A 14824-nucleotide genomic window follows, 5' to 3' on the forward strand; every position below is an offset into this window, starting at 1 on the left:
TAGTAGTCTAAGTGTATAGATTCCATATGCGAACAGATGATTAGTTTAAACTTAAAAAGAATCTGATTCTATTATTCTCAGTACTTAGATATAAGTGGAAAAGCTTAAGTACCATTTTGCCTATGGGGAAGGGGACAGATTCTTTCATTTATTCCACAAATATTTATTAAATGCCCCTCTGCTGCTTACATTTTGTGTCCCTCGGGCAACTGGCTGGCTTCTAAAGGTTTCACTTCCTTTATATAGCAGGTGAAGGAATTGGGTGAGATGATTTCTAGGCTGTCCTCTAATTGTAGAACCTATGATCCTGAATTCCACCACCACTTTCTCAACAATTTACAGTCAGCCACTCTGGACCAATTCAAAGGTGTTAATGACCAATCAACTAGAATTTATTAAGTACTTACTACATGTCAGGCACTGTGCTAAGCACTGGCATTACAAATATAAGCAGAAAGCCTTCAAGGAGCTGACATTCTAATGAGGAAGAAAACAAACAAAAGGGTGCTAAAAAGGAGTCGAAGGGGGAGGTATCACTTCTAAGGGCATGGTAGAAAAAGTGCTTTGGAGATGAGTCAGGAGGGTATCCTAGAGAAGAATGGAGACATCTTTGACCTGGACCTTCTCATTAAATTGAAGGTCCTGGGAGGAACTAGCCAATTAGAAGGCACCTCAGGGGCAGAGTTATAGGATGCATTTTTTTCCCTAGATCTATGATTTCATTGGTGAAAGGGATACCTTAGAAAGAAATTTCCTTTGACAATGCAGATTGACACCTGCTATACAATTTATGTTCTTACAGAGTTATTTGGAGCACTGAGATGTGACTCCACCAGAGTTGCACAGTTAAAAGTAGTACTTGAACCCTGGTCTTCCTGACTCCAAGGCCAGCTCTCTATATGCACTATGAAGTAAAGTATGCAAGGGGTTAATAGCAAGATTCTCCATCCTTCTCTCTTTACTTAAATTCATTGAGCTTGCATAGATAGTTGTACTGAAGTAACTGTATGCTGGTCAATAAACAATTGCATTACAATCTGGGGGTAGCATAGTCTTTGGGGCAGCTACATGGTGCAGCGGATAGGCCATCAGGCTTGGAGTCAAGAAGATCTGAATTCAAATCTGGAATCAGATACTCAGCAAATCAATTAACCCTATTTGTCTCAGTTCTTCATCTGTAAAATGGGGGCACACTGGAGAAGGAAATGACAAAGCACTCAAGTATCTTTGCCAAGATAACCCCAGGGAAAAAAGTCCATGGGATCACATAGTCTCACATATCTGAATTACTGAATAACAACAACAAGCATAGTCTGCTTGATAAGGAGTAAGGAAGCTTGGATTCAAGTCCCAGCTTTGTCATTTATTAGCCATGTGACCATTCTCTCTTCTCTAAACCTCAGTTTCCTTGTTTGATTGGATTTTATGATATGTAAGGTTCCCTCTAACTCGAGTATTCTATGTGATAGAATGTAAGCTCCTTGAGAATAGGAACTGTTTCATTCTTTTATTTGTATCTCAGAGCATAGCACAGTGTTTAGCACATTAATACTTGATTGATTGCTATGCACTGGTGTTTAGGGAGTTATGAAGATATCTATCTGGTTCTCTATAGAAAGGTCCTGCAATCTAGTAGAGGAGATAAGCCATGAACACAAATAACTATACAAAATAGAATGTGATCAGTACTTAAGAAAAAGATGACTGGCTTCATCTCAAATATCAAGGTAACCAAGCCTTTTGAATCCTATTCCAGTTAAGGAAGTCAATTTTTTTTTTACTTAAAAATCTCAAGAGTCTATGGTTTTATTAGCATGGGTTCCTATGTCCAGCAGCAAATATTGCAAACTCTCTACAATAGGGCCTCCTAATGTGAGGGCTGGGAATTAAGTAAGTATATGTGTGTATGTGTTTATACGTATATATACACACACATATATACGTATATGTATATTGTATATAATACATGTGTATATAATTTATATATCATTGATAATGTCGGTTTGTGGTTTTCTAAGTCAACATAGCCTGCAGAGATTTGTTTCTATTTAAATTTGACACCATTGTTCTATATCACACATAAAGTAGTTGAGTCATTCGCTATACATAACATTCCATCTTGTACCTTTGCACAGACATTCCCCAAGCCTGGAATACACTGCTTCCTCGCCTCTACCTCTCAGGTTTCCTAATTCCTTTAATGTTCAACTCAACACAATTGATTATCCCAGTTGTAAATACTATCCCACCCTAATTACTTTGTAATGACTTACCGGAGTGCATGTTGTTCCCCTCCATGCTTCCCCACTCCAGTATAATGTAAGTTCCTTGAGGTTAGAAAATGGCTTTTTGTTTTTCCCCATGCCCTGAACATTTAATACATGCTTGTTGAATTGAAGATGTCCAGTTCATGTCCACACCATGATGAAATAGTGATGAAGGTTTTTCATAAGAATTTATTAAAACACTGACTACGAGCCTGAAAAACCCTCTGCCCTTAAGGATCTCTCTCATAATCTAGTTTTGGAAATAAGACACATAAGCATGAAACTAGATGAAAATAAGGCAAAATAATACATAATTAAGTGCTAATATTATAATGACATTTTAAGTAATAGAAGAATTCAAAGGAAAAGTAAAAATCTGTAGTCTACAACTGCAAAGAAAGCTTAATGAAGATAAGATTATTGTGGAAGAGTAAGGGGACCATACTGACAATAGTGAAGGCCTAGAATACCAACCAGAAGAGCTTAGTTCTGATTTGGTAGGCTATAGAGAATGTCAAAGGTTTTTCAGGGACTTTAGAGGACATCTAGTCTAACCTGCTCATTTAGAATTTTAAGGAAACTAAAGGCTAGGATGTTGACTTGTCAAGGATCACACAAGTAATAAGCATTAGAAGTGAGATTTGAATTCAAGTCCTCTCACGTTATTGCACCTTCCACTATACTACAATGTCTGGATTGCCTATATCTTCAAAATTAGACGTAATTTAGAAGACAGCTTTGTAGTCATGGGAAACTGGCACTCTCTCAGATATCTGGTGCTCTCTCAGTTATCTGGCACTCTCTCAGTTTGCTCAAACCAGAACAGCTATTATAATTTCTTGGCTTTTCTTAATAACAATTTTGCCTTTCCAAAGGTAGGGGAAACTTCTGTTTTGGAACTAATAAACCTCATCTGAAAGGAAGAACTGATTACTAGAGTGTATGGGAACCTTGGAGAGTGGAGGTCAGCCCACTTCAGAACTTGTGAGGAAGGAAAGGGAAAGCAGTCACAGTCTGAAATGGACCTGCAATTTTGGGAGAACAGATTTCCAAAAGTTCAGAGGGATGATAAGGAAGGTTTCACAGCCTAAAATTCTACAAGGGAAATAAACCCAAGAGGGATGGAAAGCAGTAAACAATAAAATCAGAAGATGTAAAGTTTCTAATTCTAATGAGAATTCTAGTGAATTCTAAGAAGTAGAATTGTTTAAAGAGACCAATGTGAATACATGGTGAATGTTTTAATCAATTTAGTGGTTTTTTAAATTTTTATTTGTATTTTTGTCTTTTTACTTATATCTTTGCTATACTTTATTATACTTTTGTCTTTTATCTTTTATAATTTTGATTACACCCCTCCTCCTAGCCATCCCTTGTAATGAATAATGAAAAAGGGAAAAAAAAAGCAATTCAGTAAAATTAACTAATATATCCACCAAGTTTGACAATATATAGAATAAAATTTCACATTTATAGTGTCTCACTTCTGAAAAAAATTTTTCTCAAAATTTCTTCAGGAACAAGCTCACTCATTATAAATATGTAACATTCAATTTCATTGTCTTCTGGTTTGTTTTTGTTGTTGTTTGTATGTTTTGTTTTTGGGAGTGGTTGAGGGCTAGCTTTTGTTTTGTTTTGATTTTTGCTATTTACACTCATAATCATTATGTACAATTGTCTCTTGACATTCACAGGGGTTAGGGGCATAGGGCCTAGAATAACTCTAGACTCCACCCCAAGTCTTTATTTTTAATAATTATGATCATATTTATTTAACACAAAAAACAAAACAACGTACTGCACCTATATGAGTGTATAGTCATCCCTCAATATTCTGGAGTTTCACATTCACAGTTTTGGTTATTTGGGACTTGGCCTTGGATAATTAAATGGGAATTTGGGGAAATTTGCAGTGTGTGGTGGGCACAAGAATGCCCACACAAATGTCAAGGGATGACATTATATTCTTCTCATGACTGGTTATTTTGCTCTTTAACATTTATGTCTTTCTATGCTTCTCTAAATTCTTCATATTCACCATTTCTTAAGGAGTAGTAATATGCCATTACATTCATTTACCACAATTTGGTTAGGCATGCACTAAATGATGGGCATCTATTTTATTTCCATTTCTTTGCTACCAGCAAAAAAATGCTGTCGTGACTATGTTAGTGTATATGGGACTTTTCTATCTCTAGCCTCCTTGGGATATATGCTTAGCAGTGGGATCTCTGGATGAAAGGGAATGGTCATGTTAGTCATTGTCAGTGTGATTCCACACTGCTTTCCAAAATGGTTAGACCTCAATTTAGATTTTTAAAAGACATATACAAAGGATGGAAGCAAGGGCAGGTAATGGAGGATCAGTCAAGGAAGATGAATACAAAAAATCTGACAAGTTCCTGTAAGAATAGTGTCAGGAGAGTTAAAGTTCAGAATGTGCTGAAAGTCAAGTAATGGTAAGGAAAGCAAGAGAGTTTTGTTTTGTTTTGTTTCTTTTCCTTATTTTAAGGTTTTGAATGGAATGATGAATATGCTTGTGGAGATAAGCAAAACTAAATTAACTCTAATTTCACTTCTGTTTTCTCTTCCAAGGTGAATAATCTTTAGATGTAAATGAACATAACAAAAATGGCTAGTAGGGAGGTGAAATGCAAGATAAGTAGGAGATAGTAAGAAAGTACCTAAATGCCTTTGAAGTAAAAAGCATCCGTGGAGCACTTACCAAATTTCCAGAGGATATAAAACTAGGATAGTTTTAAATCTCTAGCCAAAATGTTACTGACAGGCTAGAAAGTTGAGCCAAGTCTAGTCATTCAAAATTTAAAAGAAGTAAATGTAGAGTCTTAATTTGGGTTCAAAAATCAGCTTAACGAATACAAGATTGGGATAGTGGGGCATGTCTTTACAGAATCATAGATTTCAAATTAAAAGAGATTTTAGAGATCATCCATATGGCAGTGAACCTGAACAAAAATCTGGGAGTTTTAGTAAACTGGGAGATCTATGAGTCAATGGTGTAATGCTGTAGCCAAAAAAGCTGAAACATGGGTTGTATTGAGAAGAATTGTGTCTAGAGCAAAGGTAATGCTCATTCCATTGTATTCTGCCCTTTTCAGACCATATCTAGAGGGCTGTGTTCAGTTCTGTGTGCTACAGTTTAGGAAGGCACGTCCCAAGGAGAGGTTTTTTGTTATTGGGTCATTTTTCAGTCCTGTCCAATTCTTCCTTACCCTGTTTGGGATTTTCTTGGCAAACATACTGGAGTAGTTTGCATTTCCTTCTCCAGATCATTTTACAGATAAGGAAACTGAGGTAAAAAGGATTAAGTGACTTGCCCAGGGTCACACAGTTAGTTAATGTCTAAGGTCAGATTGAAACTCAGGAAGAGAAATCCTCCTGACTACAGGCCAGTGCTCTATGCACTGCATCATCCACTGCACTAACTGCTCGCCCTGCCCCCCACCAAAGGAGAGTATTTAGAATAATAAAATGTGTCAAAATCATGTCATATGGGATCAGTTGAAGACACTGGAGATGTTTAGCACCAAGAAGAGAAGACTCGGGGGAAATATAATAACTATTTTCAAATATTTAAGGGGCTTTCACATTAAGGAGGAATAGATTCCAGAAGATAGAATTAGTAGTAGCAGGTGAAAATCACAAAACTGCCATTTTAGGCTTAATATAAAGAAAAAAATCTTAAAAAGTAAAACTGTCCAAAAGTGAAATGGACCTACTGAAGTGGTAGTTAACCCCTCCCACTCCCCAAAGGCTTTCAAGGTATAAATACTGTGTGGCTTCTAAGGTCTCTTTCAGTTCTTTCAACACAGATACTCTGTGATACCTGGGATCTAGTCCTGGCTCTGTATGACCTTAAACAAGCCACTTAATAACTCTGGGCCTTAGTTTACTCATTTGTGAAATGAGGTTGGACTAGATCAGGGGTGGGGTATCTGTGGCCTGGAGGCCACATGTGTCCCTCTAGGTCCTCAAGTGTGGCCCTTTGACTAAATCCAAACTTCGCAGGACTCTTAATAAAAGGATTTGGATTCTAAGGGAATTTCTGAGACTATCTAGTGACTAGATAGTCTCAGAAATTCCCTTAGAATCATAGATCTTGAAAGCTGAAAGTATATTTAGGAGCTTTCAAACTCAAGCTCCACATTTGCCTGATGAATAAACTGAGTCTCAGGCATTTAGTGGTTTGATAAAGCTAGGAAGTAGTAAAGCTGGAACCTGAACCAGATCTCTTCTAATTTCAGGTCCATCATTCTCTCTGCTATGCCATGCTGCCTCATAAATCTGAAATTCTATTTTTTGTTGTTATTGAGTCATTTTCCAATCAAGTCCAATTCCAACCCCATTTAGGGTTTTCTTGGCAAAGATACCAGAGTGGTTTGCCATTTCCTTCTCCAGCTCATATTTTACAGATGAGGAAACTGAGGCAAACAGGGTTAAGTGACTTCTCCAGGGCCACACAGTAAGTGTTTGAGGCCAGATTTGAATTCAGGAAGATTAGTCTTCCTGACTCCAGGCCTGGCATTCTATCCACTGCACTACCTAGCTGCCCCTGAATAAGAATATCTGGATTCACATTATTTAAGTTATATCTCATTTACCTGCCTCTATATTAATAACTCACAATCTAGAGGCTCTAGAATTTTGTCATGGGATTTACAAATCCATATGTGAGTCTGTAAATAAAAATTTACCTTCTATAGAAGGAATGATGTCTCTCATATTTATGTATTTTCAAATGTATGCAGATGGTGTTGTGATTAACAACATAAATCTATGCAAAATCTATACTGCAATAATGATATCTAGCACTTTAAGGATTGCAAAGCACTTTATATATATATATATATATATATATATTAACTTATTCTTCACAGCAACCTTGTGTGGTAGATGCTATTATTATCCCTATTTTATAGCTAGCAAAACTGAGGCAAGTTAATTGGCATCATGTCTGTGGTAAGGAAATGAATTCAGGTCTTCCTGACTTTAAATGCAATATTCTATTCACTGTACCATCTATTAATTTTTGTTATATATTTTTCCAATCAAAATATATTAATCAACAAACATTTATGAAGTACTTACTATATACCCAGCAATATGCTAGGTGTTGAGATTAAGACAGTGAAGCAGTACATACCATCAAAGAGTTTATATTCTATTGGGGGAGAAAATATGTGCATAAATAAGTAAATAAAAAAGGGGAAGGCTGAGTAACAGGATTTAAGAAGGCAATGGAAAGTGAAATGTCACGGTCTTCCTAATTCATGACTATACCAAAAACAAAGCTATGAGTCTTTTCCAAATTTCTTATTTGAAACTCAAGTGGATACACCAGTATCTAGTTTAACATTTAGGATTATCCTCAAGCTGTTGTCATGCATTTCCTTAGCTTTCTGTAGAACTGGAATTGTCACAGGTTTGTGATTTGTGTCAAAGATTTTTTTTTCCAATTTTGAAAGATTTCTAAGGATTCAGCTGCCTGGCTGAATCAGTATGCTATGGCAGCCCTGGGGCAGACCTGGTGCTGACACTCAGCAGCTTCTGAAATCGCTGCAAGGTTGGAGAAGGAATGAGATTAACACCCCACTGAAATCAGAGCTCTTGCTGTGACATGCAGTAACCTCTCTTTGCAGGTTTGCTGCCCACCTCTTTGGGAAGAAAAACCATGATACGCAATATACAGGTTTATGTGAATCCGTGCTCCCACATCACATATCAGGGCTTTGAAACATCTCAAGCTACCAAATCTCATAGAACAGGAAACATGCTCAGACTTTACTAGCTCTAGACTACATGGCTGCTTAAATACTGCAGGTAGAATCTGGTGAAGTCCTTTTTGGCTTGAGTTTTGTCACCACATTAAAAATAGATACCAGAGGCTGGCACTAAATAATTATAGATTAAATAAAGAAGTAGCATAAGGGAATTCTGCCACCATTGGGCACCAGTTTTATTTACATTTTACATCAATAGATTTAGCAAGAAATATGTGCATCAGGGCATGGGAACTGCATGAAACTCTGGGATGGGAGTGCCAGTTCATCCCCAGCAGTTGATAAACTGGATCCAGGGCAGGAGTCTGGAAAATACACTGTGATTTGTCAAGTGATTTTGGGGGTAATGTGGGGCAGCAAGGAAAATAAAAGGTAACGAAGTAGAATTGGAAAGATTGCAAAAGTATTTTGAAAGCTTCACTCACCAGGAAAAACCAACAGCAAGAAGTAAATGAGTTCATGGTCATAAATCAAAGAATGTTGGCACAGAAAGGGACTTAACAGATTATCTGGTCCATCTCTTTCATTTTTCAGATGGGGAAGCAGGGGTCCAGATTTGGAAATAGCTTGTCCAAGGTCACATAGGAAAATCAATGGCAAAGCAAGGTTCTAACCTAGTTCTACTAATTTTTGGTCCAGTGAACTTTCCTATTCACCAGTGTTTCCCAATTATTTTACAATGAGAATTCTTTTTTAAATGTCAAAATTGTTGGGACCCCATCATGAAAGTGACTGTGTCATTATTATCTATTAATTGACAAAATATGTAATAGTAAAAAGCTACTTTGAATTCAGTAATAATTCTAAATAAGCATATATTTCATTAATAATTGCAACTAAATACATTTGAAAAGTAAGAATACATGAGATATTTAATTCACAAAATGCATTACTAATGTAAGCTTGCTTACTTACATTAGACATGCTTCGTTTTGGGGGTGCTAAAATATATCGATGACGACTTGGAATGTACATATGGATTTATGGAGAGTACAATACGGGCCGCAAGCTTAGTCCAAGGATCACAGACACCATGTTTACACTAAATCTTTCAAGACAGAGAGGTATTATCTTGCAGCGAATAGAGAGCTGACTTTGTAACCAGGAAGATTTGAATTTAAGTTTTCCCTCTTACACACATGGCTCTGTAACCCACGGCAAATCACTTTGCCTCTCAGCTCTCTGGGCTAGTCACTTAAGTTGCCAAGATGCTGCTGGCCTCTATTGGTAGGGGAAGTTTCCTCACCTGGGAGTAACTTACACTGATTAAGCACAGGTCCAGGCCCTAATCCTGTCTCTCTCTTCAATTCATCCCCAAAGAAACTATGATACTCAAACTAGAAACATAGCTCTAAGGAGGAACTCTGGCTAGATGAAATGAATACTGGCCTGGGAGGTGGCAGACTTCAGCTCTGTCATTGTACTGTCTAGTGGTATGACTGTGAGTACATGACCTCTTGACCTCAGCTTTCTCTTTTGTAAAATAGAGAAGGGATTGGACCTCCAATGTCTTTTCTAATTCTACAAGTTGATGTCTCCACAAGACCAGTTTCCCCCCTCAAATTGAAAATAGCCCCAAAATGCAAAATTGTACATATTTGTACATATAAATATATTTTAATATCATAATTAATGAAAGAAACTAAAACTAGTCTAAGTCATATAGCTATTGAACTCATAAAATCATAGAGCTGAAATCATCTAATTCACTCCCTCATTTTTAGATGAGAAATTGAGGGCCAGAAAGGTAAAGTCACTTGTGCAAAGTTAAACAGCTACTGAATGGCTAAGCCTTTGTTAGGTCATAAAGTTCATGAAAGTAAATGATCTCACAGTGAAAGAATTGGGGAAAAAAAGTTATTAAATCCCATAGAAGTATTCCTCTAATACTTTGTAATTCTAAGTCACTTTTGCGTGAAAGAGACAGAAACCCAAAGGACTTTCTCTTCTCTCATTGTTCTGGAAGTGAAAATGGAAGAGGAAGCATCACAAGATCATAACTTCAGAGTCAAATGATAATCTAAAGATTAGCCATTTGATTTTGCAAATGGAGAAACTAAGACCCAGGTCAGAGCAGGAGCTATGGGAAGATACTAAAAGATATTGCCTCAGGCACTCATTCTTTGAGCAGTAAAGTTCTTGCTTGGCCCTCAGGCCTATAGGTAGGACCTACTTCAGTCCTTCAGTCCTTGGTAGAATCCATGAAAAGAGTGAGGTTTAACACAATTTTCCTCGGAATTGAGAAAGATGGGGTAGTCATAGTTTGGTGGACAGTGTGAGGTTTGGAACCAGGAAGACTTGGGTTAAAATCCTGCCTATGACACTAATTGTGTGAGCCTGTGCAAGTGGCTTAATCACTCTGAGTCTCAGTTTCCACATATAAAATATTAAGGATTTGGACTAGATGGCCGCTATAATCCTTTCCTCAATAATCCTATGATCCTATGGACAAGGCAACTTGACCTTCAAAATTAGAGACACTGGAAGAACACATAAATGACTGGACGATTACATAGAGGACAAGGAGGAGAGTAAAGAAAAACATAAAAATGTCAAGGATAGAGTAAGGAAAAGAGAGTACGAATTTTCATTTCTAGGACTCTCTATGTTAGAAATGGTAAGTTAATGACTGAAAGGTGTTTCTCCATTGCCATTTGGAAAAAGCAACTGGATTACATCCCCAAAAGGGTTTAGATAATTGGATAGTTTACTTCCAAGCAGCCCAGATTAATATTATAAATATGGACTAGCCCATAAGCTCAGTTTGAATCTCTTAATGAAGAAAAATATTGATGCTACTCATAAACATTACATTAATGAATGTGTGTGTGTGTGTGTGTGTGTGTGTGTGTGTGTTTTAGGGAGATGTGCAAGCAAAAGGGATAAAGTAACATAGACCCTTATTATTGTTATAAGTTAATATTTGAACACACACAAAATCAATGTCAAAATAAGTTTTCTTTAGAATGTAATCTCCTGGAATGTCTCTATTTGAAACAAGAACTAAATGTTTGGATCAGAGAGCTTTCCATTTGGGGAATTTTCTGCTCTCAGTGATCTGTTCTATACACACTTACAGGACAGTTTAGTGAAAAGAATACTGGACTAGCCAAAAGCTCAAAATTCAAATCAGGCCCCTGCTACCTACTAGACTAGCACTGTGATCAAGTCACTTACCCTCTCTGGAGTTCACTTTTCCCCACCTAAAAAATAGGGATAAAATAATGCTATGTAATGCATGGCATTTTTGTGAGCATCAAATGGTAATGTATGCAAAAATACATTGTAAACTCCAAGTTTCTACACAAATGTAAGGTAGCATTACAATCATTAATTTTTATAAAATAGACATTTAATCTGCTTTTGTTCATATTGCTAATACATTTCCAGTATAGGAGGTTGGGGCAGGGATTATTATCATTCATTCATTCATTTATTCATTCATTCATTGGATGGCATACCTGGATTAGAAAATGCAAAAACCTTATCTGCTCACAGGATTTCCCTGTGTTTCATATTATAAATCATGTCTAGGTAGTTTTTTGATTGTTGCCTTCATAATTACTAAGGGCTATAATGAGTAAAATTTCTGTTGCAATTCTTGATAGTGAGTAAATTAGGGAGCTAGTGTAGGACCATTGAAAGAGTACTAGATTTGAAGTCAGATATTGAGGGTCAAATGCCTGGGTCTCCTAACATATTGTCTACATGATCTTGCACTAGCTACTTAACTTATCTAGGACTCAGTCTCCCTATCCATCACTTGAGAGGACTGGACTAGATTGATCATTGTGATCATAGTAAATCCCTAAGATGGTTCATGTTGCAGCAACATCTTAGTTTCCACAGTCATTTCCCTGTGCTTTCCTGGATGCCCAGAAAGGCAGGAATTACAGCTACTGATCAGATCGGTATTTTCACCATCTGCAAAAATACTACTGCCTAGTAGTACTACTGCCCTCCTAATGTCAGTGCTTTGCAGAAAATGAAAAGAAACCTCTCCCAAATAGGTTTGGTCATCCCCAGCCTATGGTACTGTTAACCTAGATTATTTATAAGATTGATATAGTACTACTAATGACAGTAGTAAAGTGACCAGGCATGGGATAGGATTAACTCATGTTCAGGTTAACAGTGGGGATGTAGTTACATGTGGGTATGTAGTTATAATTGGAACCATAACTATTTGTTCATTTAGTTTATTGTGCCTAGTACCTAGCTAGTAGATTTTTCCCAGGTTGTATTTAGGTGGTAGGAAAATAGTCCAGAGCTACGATTTCTTTATTGTGGGGGTCTTCTAGTATGGAAATTTCCTCCACCAACACAGATCAGGAACTAAGAGGTTAGTTTTTTTCTTCTGATAGCACAGTATGCATCAGAAGTAAAACCTGAATTCAAGTCTTCCTGACCCTAAGGGACTGCCTTCTGTCTGTTATTCTGCATTGCCAATCACTTTGCACTTAGTACATATTTGATAAATATTTGTTAAATTGAACTGAATTGAGTTTCAGAGGATGAAATAGTATCTATGGTTCATCTAAATCCTTATAATACCAAGTCCTTTCATAATATAATATATAATGTAGGATAAAACAACATGAAATAGGATAGGATAATTACAATAAAATATAAAGAAGAATACAATAGAAGTATTTCTCAAATTAATTTTTCCATAGAAATGCATTAAACATATTAATTCATTACCAACATTCTCATTTAATTGACTTTCCATTAAAATGTATGCATCATTAATCTTCATAGGATCTTAATGAGTTGATATTACTATGCCCATTTTACTGATTGGAGATTTAAGGCATCATGATTTTTTGGAACCTATAACACAGCAAATCAAAGTAACATTCAAAACCAAATTTTTTAGTAGTGATAGATGAGTAAAATCTATATTTCAAAGCATTAAAATTGCAGTAACAATTGCCAGGTTATAGGTTACTGTGCTATCAGCTCGCTGATGGTACTGAAGCTAGTCTGCTAAACACTGCAGAAGATATATTTCAAAGTCAGCAATTAATAAACTTGATTAAATGATATAAGATTTCTATCACTCTGACCATCAAGGGTGGTTTAATAACACACCTCTTTTACTTTCCTAAACAGTGTTTATGGCTGTCCTTTGGCTAAAAAAAGAAAAACACAAGATAAGCAACCCCAAGAGCCTGCTCCCAAAAGAAAGCCATTTGTGGTTAAAACTGACAACTCCTCAGTAGATGAATGTTATGAAACAGATGGAACTGAAGAAATGGATGAGAAAGAGGAAGAGGAGGAGGAGGAATACTCTGATGACAATGAGGAACAGGGGGAAGAGGATGAAGATGATGAAGAAATAGATCGCGAGGAAGAGGAGGAGATTGAAGAAGAGGAAGAAGATGATGAAGAAGAAGGAGAAGATGTGGAGGATGAAGAAGAGGAAGAAGAGGAGGAGGAGGAAGAAGAGGAGGAAGAAGAAGAGCATGGTAATCATTAACATATTAATAAAAATCTAGATGGTATTCTGGGTTAAGTTTTCATTATGAATTCTCTGGGTTGATCTTCATGAGACAAGTTTCAAGTAATGAAAGTCATGCAGAAAATTTTCTTCCTTACTTTAGGATTCAACCTTTGTGAAATCCCCATAATATTTATTTTAAAGACTTATCTAGATATCCTTTAAGACTTTAGACTTCTTTCAGGCAAATAACTGTCTAAGTGGAATGTGTGAAGTTACTATAGTTTGCGGATATGTATGTTTCTGCATGTGTTTACATATATAATGTATTGCACATATATAGGTATGTGCATATATATACATATATAATGTACTTTAGATTATCAATTCTATAAAGTACTAGAGTTTGGTTTAGCTAGAAAATTCACAAGGCAATTTACTTTGTCTTGAATGATCTGACAAATTTGCAAGAGAGATTATTACTTAATATGACCTTGCTATAAAAATGATTTTAACTCATCTATTTGTTTAGTGGTATTTTGGATCTCCATGTAGCTAGAAGTATGTTGATTGGTAAAATCTGGGTTTGGGATATTGGTTGCAAAGGTTTCACGATAGCGATCTTATCATAAGCCTAGTATGGAAATGGATATTAATGAAATGACAAAGGAATTGATTAATCTAGAAATATTTTGCTTCTGTATTTTCAAAATATTACTCTGATTTGGTAGGTCTACCTTTCTGTCTAGTGTAAACAAATAATGACATTTAGGGCATTGGAATTAGAAGGTTACAGGAACAAGATGTTAGTGGTTTGATTTTTCATTCTTTCTCTTAATGAAAACTAAAAAGGGGTTAGGAACTATTGTATAAAGGATTTCAGTTTCTTCATCTGTAAAATGAGCAGGTTGAACTCTATGCTCTCCAAGGTCTCTTCCAATATGAAACCTATAATAGAAAGAAAGAAAGAAAGAAAGAAAGAAAGAAAGAAAGAAAGAAAGAAAGAAAGAAAGAAAGAAAGAAAGAAAGAAAGAGAGAAAGAGAGAGAGAGAGAAAGGAGGAAAGACAGACAGACAAGAGGGAGGAAGGGAGGAAGGGAGGAAGGAAAGGAGGGAGGAAGGAAGGAAGGGAGGAAGGAAGACAGGCTTGAGATTTTTCAGTGATAGTCCTTCTCATTCTCTTGGAATTTGTCTAGCAAAAATGCCAAAACTCAATGAGAAAGTAGGGTTTTTTTTTAAAATCCACTTCTCCCCCATCCTTGGCCTGAAAGCTATTCAGGAGTTTGAATGCTAAGGGAGCCAGTTCCCTAATAC

General features: G+C 36.4%; 1 protein-coding gene across 1 annotated transcript in view; it reads left to right on the plus strand.

Annotated features, from left to right (window-relative positions):
• The window catches only part of MYT1L (myelin transcription factor 1 like), a 314679-nt gene that overhangs the window by 77619 nt on the left and 222236 nt on the right, over positions 1-14824 (plus strand). The window contains exon 5 of the mRNA XM_036751619.1: positions 13184-13539. Coding sequence (XP_036607514.1) covers positions 13184-13539 — 356 coding nt within the window. The remainder of the gene's footprint in view (positions 1-13183; positions 13540-14824) is intronic.

This window comes from Trichosurus vulpecula, chromosome 3 (genome assembly GCF_011100635.1).
Source record: "Trichosurus vulpecula isolate mTriVul1 chromosome 3, mTriVul1.pri, whole genome shotgun sequence".
NCBI lineage: Eukaryota > Metazoa > Chordata > Mammalia > Diprotodontia > Phalangeridae > Trichosurus > Trichosurus vulpecula.